The 9,012-nt window shown below is 45.0% G+C and overlaps 1 protein-coding gene across 2 annotated transcripts in view; it reads right to left on the bottom strand.

The window, feature by feature from the left end:
- CUL4A (cullin 4A) overlaps nt 1-9,012 on the bottom strand; it is a 46,634-nt gene that overhangs the window by 13,733 nt on the left and 23,889 nt on the right. For both annotated transcript variants that reach the window (XM_011933923.1, XM_011933922.1), the window contains exons 9-13: nt 8,113-8,305; nt 6,400-6,504; nt 6,087-6,197; nt 5,909-5,994; nt 5,105-5,212 (exon numbers count right to left, since the gene is read on the bottom strand). In XM_011933923.1, coding sequence (XP_011789313.1) covers nt 5,105-5,212; nt 5,909-5,994; nt 6,087-6,197; nt 6,400-6,504; nt 8,113-8,305 — 603 coding nt within the window. The remainder of the gene's footprint in view (nt 1-5,104; nt 5,213-5,908; nt 5,995-6,086; nt 6,198-6,399; nt 6,505-8,112; nt 8,306-9,012) is intronic.

Raw genomic sequence — 9,012 nt, 5'->3', positions numbered from 1 at the left:
ACCTGACACTGGGTAATTTATAAAGAAGGAAGGTTTAACGGGCTCACGGTTTTGCAGGCTGTACAAGTAGCTTGGCTGGGGAGGCCTCAGGAAACTTTTAATAATGGCAGAAGGCAAGGGAAAAAAGCAGGCACATCTTCACATGACCGCAGCAGGAAAAGAGGGAGAAGGGGGAGGTGCTACGTACTTTTAAACAATCAGATCTCATGAGAACTCACTACCATGAGCACAGCAAGGGGGAAATCTGCCCCATGACCTGGTCGCTTCCCACCAGGGCCTCGCCCAGCAGTGGGGATTACAATTCAATATGAGATTTGGGCAGGAACACAAACCCAAAGCCATCGCTCCTCTCCCACACGCTCCCCATTCCGTGTCTTTGGACAGCTTCCAAAGACCGTGGGACAAAGCAAGCATGGAATTCTAACCTCTGGTCTCACAGCCCTGGCCTCTGCCCCTCCCATCCCCCAGGCCCAGTTCAGCCTGTCATTCCACCGTCTTTCATACCTTCTCATCCCCCCAGACTTTCACACATGTGGTTTCTTCTGCTGGATCCCATATCCCATCTTCCTCATGAAACCCACTCATTTCCAGAACCGCCTCCTCAGAGAAGCCTTCTCTGACACCCTCTTAGCTCTACCGGCCTCTATAGCACAGAGTGAATGTGGACTCTGGACAGGCGCTTGCAGGGCAGGGCCTCTGGCTCTCTGGCTCTCCATTGCAGCACTGCACATGGCACCAGCAGGTGCTGCATAAATGCCTGCTGCTCTCTAGATATGACGTGCCCTTTTAGTTTCTCTGTGTTTCTGTCTAAGCTGTGCCCTGTCAGAAATTCCTGCCAACCTCACCTCATGCCTGCTTGGCAATCTCCTCTTCATGCTTCAAAACTCAGCCCAAGAGTCACCTTTCTATGAAACCACACGTACACATCCCCTGATGCACCTATTCCCCATCTTCAACAACACCAAATCCCAGGCGTGATATCATTTCATTTGTAGGTATTTCTGTGTATCTCTAAAGGACGGAACTCCTTCACTCTTTCAGGAAATATATCTACTAAGGCATTACCATACCTAAATAAAACTCAATAATGTGATAAGCCTCTTCTTTTTCTTTTTGCCTTGAGAAGTACCATGGTTTGTGATAAACCTCTTAATGCATATCTTTCCTAAGAATCATCTCCTTGGGATTCATTCCTAGGACTGGATCAGTATTAATGATGATAATGATAATCATAATGCTATCGTTTGGCTACTATGTGCCAGCTACCATTCCAGGCCCAAAATGGGTCAAAGACTGAAACATACGAGCTAAAACTATAAAACTTTTGGGAGAATACATAGTGGTATTTTATTTTCTTTTTTTGAGACAGGGTCTCGGGTCTCACTCTGCTGCCCAGGATGGAGTGCAGTGGCTCGATCACAGCTCACTGCAGCCTTAACCTCCCAGGCTCAAGCAATCCTGCCACCTCAAACCTCTTGAGTGGCCGGGTCTGTAGGCGGGCACCACCACACGTGGCTAATTTGTCTATTTTTTGTAGAGACGGATTTTACCATGTTGTCTAGGCTGCTCCTAACTCCCGGGTTCGAGTGATCCTTGGCTTCCCAAAGTGCTGGGATTACAGGTGTGAGGCACTGCACCCGCCTCCTCAATTTTTTGTGATCTTGATTTGGCAACAAGTTATCAGCTATGACACCAAAAGTAACAACAAAGAAAATAAATGTGATTTTACCATAATTAAAAACTTTTGTAGAAAGCACACTATCAAGAAAGTAAAAAAACCCACAGAATGGGAGAAAATACTTACAAATCACAGATCTGATAAGGATCTAGCATCTGGAATATAAAGAGCTCTCACAGCTTAATAACAAGAGACAAACAGCCCAGTTAAAAAGTAGGCAAAGCACGTGAACAGACATTGCTCCAAAGAAGAATACACAGATGGTCAATCAGGACACGAAAAGATGCTCAACATCAACAGTCATCAGGGAAATGCAAACCACGGCAAGAGACCAGCTCATACGGACAGGGATGGCGACAACGCAAGAGGCAGATCACAGGTGTAGGTGAGAAGGTGCGAAGCTCTTGTGATTGCTAACAGGAATAAAAGCTGCTGCAACCGCTGTGGGAAACAGTCCGGCAATTCCTCAGTAACTTAAACTTCAAGTTCCTGCATGGCCCAGCAGTTCCACTCCCAGGTACATACCCCAAAAGAAGTGACCGTAGGTGTTCAAACTAACACTTGTACACCCACGTTCACAGCAGCATGATTCACAACGGCCAAAAGGTAGAAATAACCCAAATGCCCAGTATTTGGTGGAGAAACCAAATGTGACCTATCAATCCAGACAGACAGGAAGCAGAGAGTGGTTGCCAGGGTCTGGAGGAGAGCAAATGATGTAAGCACATCAAAGAGCAAAGACGCCAGCGTAAGGGTGGCCCACGGACCACATATGGGACAATTTAAGCATCAAAATAAGTACAATAATTAAGAATCCATGAGTTCATAACGATATAAAGAGAGAGAAACAAATAAGTAAATAAAGGGGGTGGAAAGAAGGGCTCTTCCTTAGAATGCCAACTTCTAAATACAGAGAAACGATAGAGCTGGAAAAAAAATCCCAATTCACCAAGGTAAAAATCAATTCAGGCAGCAATCGCCACACAGGTGATGGCTGGACGAAGATTAAGATGTTTACATAGTCTTGAAATGCCTCCTCACAGATTCCTTAGTGACTACAAAAGGAAAAACACTACCGATATCTTGGAGAAACCAGCCAGCACCTCATCAGAAGGATTCTATCGCATGTCACCAAGATACTGGGGCACATGGTAGTGCGCACCTCCTGCCAGGATCCTGATGGGGACACGGGGCATCTGGCTGGACCTGCCCAACCTGAACCTACTCATAAGGAGCATCGAAGACTGCCTGGGTCCCCTGAGCTCAGCTGGGTACCAGAAAGCCACCACAAAGGACACACCTGAGACAACCAACAGAAATGGGGTGAAAGGATTACATCGCGGTGAATGTCCTCATTGGATGGGTGCTTATGTTCTTGGGAAAGAGCCAGTAGAATATATATTTTTTTGAGACGGAATCTCTCTGTCGCCCAGGCTGGAGTGCAGTGCCACAATCTCCACTCACTGCAAGCTCCACCTCCCGGGTTCACGCCACTCTCCTGCCTCAGCCTCCCGTGTAGCTGGGACTACAGGCCACCGCCACTGCATCCGGCTAATTTTTGTATTTTTAGTAGAGACGGGGTTTCACCATGTTAGCCAGGATGGGCTCCATCTCCTGACCTTGTGATCTGCCCATCTCGGCCTCCCAAAGTGCTGGGATTATAGGCATGAGCCACCGCGCCCGGCTAAATATTAAGGGAAAAGGGAACGGTGCAGGAGCACAAACATCTGTGGAGAGAGGAAGAGACAGCACCACGTAGCCAATGAGGACAGCAGGCTGCCTGGCTTTCTTTGAGCAGGAGTACTGCACATGTTCTCTAAGTCTGGCTAGGACACCTCAGAAGCAAGGTCTCTCACTCACCTTCTCCCACCCCACCACCTTCTCCACCAAAGTTCTCCTGGAACGAGAACTCCTCTTCCCCAAGGCAGGAAAGAGAAAACTCAAACCCCTCTTGCCCAAAGCCAGCCATAAAGCCTGGAGATACTACTCTATCCTTCTCCTGCCCTTCTGTGTAGGATCTGGACATTAAGAAGTTCTCTGACCTACCTTGCTGATAGTTAAGTCATAAGACTCTTGTTCCAGACGCGTCCTGCCTACACCTGAGAGGCAAGAACACTGCCCAGTGAGGACAAGAAGAATCTGAACAGACAGGCCTTACCGGTTTCCCCACTACTCTACTACTGTTAGATGGTACCCTTCTGTCCACATTGCTAAGAGTTTGGATGTCTGTCCCTCTAAATCTCACGGTGAACTGTGACCCCCAGTGTTGGAGGTGGGGCCTGGTGGGAGGTGTTTGCGTCATGGGGGTGGGTCCCCCATGAATGGCCTGGCGCCCTCCCTGGGGTAATGCATTACCATGAGATCCGATTGTTAAGGAGTCTGGGACCTTCCCCCACTGCCTGTTACGCCCTCTCTCCAGCCTACTCCCCCTTTGCCTTCAACCTTCAACCTTGAGTGAAAGCTTCCTGGGACCTCATCAGAAGTTGCGCGGACACGGGGGCCATGCTTGTACAGCCTGCAGAACCGTGAGCCAATGACACCTCTTTTCTGTACAAATTATCCAGCCTCAGGTACTCCTTTATAGCAATGCAAAACAGACTAACACACCTATTTCTACATGGCTGCCCATTCTTTATCAACCCTAAGTATAACAACGGACAGTCTTCCCTGGGTCTTTGGTCGTCATTTCTGAAGCCTGCTGTGTTAAATAAAACTTAGATTAAATAAATTTGTTATGGTTTTCTCCTAATTTATCTTTTGTTAAAGGAGCATTGGCCATGACCCTTATGACTGGTAAGAAAAGGAATCACACTGTCCAACCACTGTAGCTGTGAGTCTTTCTTCCCTTCTCAGCTGAGGAAATCATTATTCATCTTTACTTGAGATCAGGCTTAAGGGATGCCTTTTCCAGGAAGTCTTCCATGATTCCAGGCTGGTCTCAGCCCTTTCCCTTTCCCTAGTATTATAATGAATGGTGCATGTATTGTATCTCCTGCTGATTTTAACTTCACTGAGCACAGAATTCTACCTCCGGTGTGCAAACCCTCCACTAGGGCTTAGTGCAGCTAAAGTAGTGGCTGACAAGGAAAGTCCTAAATAATGCCATTCCTAAGACTTCAGCACTGTCTACAATGGAAAGAAAGAACAACCAGACAAGAACTGCAGCTCAACAAGCCATAACCTCCAAAACAAGTGCCTGTGCTCATGGGCCCTGCAGGTCAGCAGGTAGACACCGGCTGCATTGGAAGGGGACACAGAGGGTGACAAGAGTTGTCACTTTCTAATGCGGACATACGAGCACTTTTGATTTCGGACTGAGTGGGCTATTTTTAAAAACTCCCCATTAAACAATTCTTGAAGGCAACATATCTGTGCTTGGTAAGGGCATGACAGCGGGAGCAGACAGCATGCTTTCCGCACACTTACTTCTGGGGTTAAGTGCACTTCCATGGGCGTATACGTTGGCCAGTAGCCCATTGTGAGTATGTTCACTGTGAGGTCTATAGGGCCTGAGTCACTCTGATTCTGCATATGCTAAAAACAGAGAAATCCAAGACAATCATTTTGAGAAAGTAATAAAACATAATTAACCTAAAACAAAATAAACCGTGTAATTTTCAATATAAAGTTTCAGCTGTGTCAGAATTTATCTCAGTCCCCAGAATGTATTCCATGAAACCCAATGCCTCACCGGGACTGCCTTTTTCCCTTCTTCAGGTGTCACCACCAGACTCACCGAAATCAAATTCTTGCCACACATGTTTAGAGCTTCTTTTTCTCCTCCTTTTAAAATTTACTTGTGAAACATTAATAGTGTAATTTTTTTCTTACACAGTTTAGAGTGAGATTCATTTTTTCTATCTAATCTATTGAATCTACCTACTTTATTTATCTACTTATGACAAGGTACTGCTATCTCTATCTGTCTATGTAGGTATTTATCTATCCACCCATCCACGACAAGGTCTCACTCTGCTCAGCCTCAAATTCCTGGGCTCAAGTCATCTTCTCACTTCAGTCTCACCCCAGTAGCTAGGACTACCTGCTCATTCAAAACAGTTTTCTTTTGTAGAGATGGGGTCTTGCTATGTTGATCAGGGTAGTTTTGAACTTCTGGCCTCAAGAAAGCCTCTTGCCTCTGCCTCCCAAAGTGCTGGGGTTACAGGCATGAGCCACCACACAAACAGATACTTTTTAAAAAGCTGCTTTACCTGAAGAAACACGACTCACCTGCTTAAAATGAACCATGATGTCCTTCGAAAGCTCCATGTCCTTGAACATGCCTTCCAGCTTGCTGGTGAAGGCTGCACCACACTCTGGACACAGCAAAGGAGGGGGTGAGATCAGGGCAACACACGGGACAGCAACCCTCAGTTAGAGGGGAGAAGCCCAGGCCCCACACGCTTACCATGCTTGAGCTTTGACAACATAGACTTTTCAGCATCAACTGAGGCACTTTTCCCAACAAGGAGTCTTTTTGCCAAATCTTTTTTATAAAATGCTTCAAAGACATCTTTACCTATTTATAACCAGATGAGAATAATCAAGATATCAGAGAGTTGATAAGCAACTTCAACTGCTGAAAACCCTTAAAAGAGTTCATTCTAATGCAAACTGGCTCTACTGATAGTGACATTCTCATGTTAAGCCTCCTCTGAGAAAGCAGGGCCTGTGTTTACACCTCTTGATTATGCAGCATTTTCTGAGTGCCCGAGTCTCACCGTGGATGAACCTGAACAGGATCATGATCTTGTCCAACGTCCGCTCCAACTCCTCGTCTGTGGCTTCTTTATTGCCTGCTCTTAACTTTGAATCCACATGCTTTGCTGTGAGCATAAATATAGTAAATACTCTAAATTAGAAAAAAGGACATCTTCAATTTCTTTTTTTTTTTTTTTGAGGCGGAGTCTTGTTCTGTCGCCCAGGCTGGAGTGCAGTGACACAATCTGGGCTCACTGCAAGCTCCGCCTCCGGGTTCACACCATTCTCCTGCCTCAGCCTCCTGAGTAGCTGGGACTACAGGCGCCCACCACCACACCCGGCTAATTTTTTGTATTTTTAATAGAGACGGGGTTTCACCATGGTCTCGATCTCCTGACCTTGTGATTCGCCCGCCTTGGCCTCCCAAAGTGCTGGGATTACAGGCATGAGCCACCGCGCCCGGCCGCATCTTCAATTTCTATAAGCAACAATGTACAGGAACATTTCTGGAACCTTCCCAAAATGACTATAAGACAAAAATCAAGTATGTGATTTTCTAAGATAAGTATTTATCAAGTCACGTGAAAGTAAACGCTTCCCAAAATTTTAACGAAGCCAGGACTGAATGTTTAAAGCAGGGTTAAGTATCTTTCTTATCTCTAAATGCAATCTCTGAATTTCAAAATAAAACGGGTTCAGTAAATACATGCTCAGGTTTCAGGACATGACTGCCCTGGACGCTGGAGTGCCCATTTCTAGGATCTGGTGTCATGAACTCAGAGGAGACATTCTCAAAGAGAAAGACTTTCTCAGGGCATCCAAGGCGGCAACACAGGGTAAAAGCATTTCTACTCAGGCTTCCTGTTTCTGAGGCTGCACAAGCCATCGTAAGGTGGTTCGGGAGGGAGGAATTTTCAGTGTCTTGCTGAAATTCAGTGTCTTGCTAGGCATTTTCAGTGTCTTGCTTTAGATTTATTAAGCTAGTCCCCACGCGATGGCGGAACTCACCACTTCCAGAAGCCCAAATTCCCAAGAGCTCAACATTCCTTTTCTTTAGAGAAACCACAAACGATACAGAGGTACAAAAGCCAAAGTAAACTGCCTCCTGAATTCCTTCTGTTGCGTTTTTGTTAGTTTTTTTCTTTTCAACATTTTACAACAGAATATTTTGAACACACAGAAACGTAGACAACTGCACAATAAGCTCCATGTTCCATCTTCCACTTCAGCAGTAATCAACAATCTAGTACCATCTACCACTTCTCTTTGCCGCCTTTCTCCTTCAAATTAAAAAATTTTACTGACTACAGAAAGCCTATGAGAAAGCCTACGAATTCTGAAATAGATTTTGATATTATTGTGAAAAAATTGCACAACTTAAAAATCTTATTTTAAAATATGCTATCTTTTGAGATCTCATCTGGTTTTATCCTATTTTAATACTGATTAGAGGATACAAAGATGGTGATCTCCCTTCTTTGGCGAAGTCAAGCGTCACTTCTTTTCTAAATTCCTACTTCATCTTCCCTTAAGGAAATGCCCTCCTCCACCCACGCATGCAGGTGTGTCAGTTTTTAAACGTGTGTCCTAATAAGACTTGATAAAAACGCTTTCCACACACCCCTTGAGCAGCTTGAACATTTTGGTTGATTGTGCCTTAGTTTCCCACATTAAATAATTGTCTGGAAATGGGTGAGACCGTCTCAAAAAAAAAAAAGAAAATATTTTTCTACCGATTAGCTCTGCAGGCTTGTTGGGTCTCTTGTTAATGAACGTCTCAAAGGACTCCTTCATGAGGTTGACGAACCGCTCATTCTTTTGGAAGCAGACCTCGATCACGTGGTCCACCTTGTCCTTGAAGTCCAGCAGGTCTTGGACCATGTCTTTATCTTTCTCAGGATTGATGACGATCGCTGTCCCAAAAGTCTGCAAAAGCAAATCAATACCAACTCAGCAACATGTTTATAATACCAAACAATATTTTCTCCTGCTAGCATGTAATCAGGATAGTTTCATATAAATTACTCTTAGTAGTAAGCAATAACTTTAAAAGTTTCACAAATTGAATTCACATCTCAAAAATTAAGTGAATGCACTTTTTGATTTTTTTTTTTTGAGGCAGGGCCTCACTCTGCGGCCAAGGCAGGAGTGCGGTGGTGCAATCACGGTCCACTGCAGCCTCAACCTCCCAAGCTCAAGCAATCCTCCCACCTCAGCCTCCTGAGTAGTTGGTGCTACAGGCTCAGGTCAGCACATCTGGCCAATCTTTTTAAAGTTTTGTAGAGACGGGGTCATGTTGCCCAGGCTGGTCTCGAACTCCTGGCCTCAAGCAACCCTCTCGCTGTGATTTCCCGAAGTGCTGGGTTTACAGGCATGAGCCCCTGTGCTTGGTGTGAATATCCAATTAAACACACGATTAATGCCTTCTTCTTACAGTTCTGTTTCTGAGAGAACTTACAAATGACTGGGAAAATGTCCATTGCTTTTAAAAGAACATTATGTGTAAGTTCCTCCAAGACAAGTTAATTATTATTAATTAAATATACCTCTTGGGACTTCTTAGCTAGTTTTCCTTCTCCATCACTTCAAATCATGAAATATCTCACTTTTTAAGTTTGTATTTTTTTTTTTTT

Source organism: Colobus angolensis, unplaced genomic scaffold, assembly GCF_000951035.1.
Source record: "Colobus angolensis palliatus isolate OR3802 unplaced genomic scaffold, Cang.pa_1.0 Scaffold13, whole genome shotgun sequence".
NCBI lineage: Eukaryota > Metazoa > Chordata > Mammalia > Primates > Cercopithecidae > Colobus > Colobus angolensis.
This window is presented reverse-complemented; position numbering and strand designations above follow the sequence as displayed.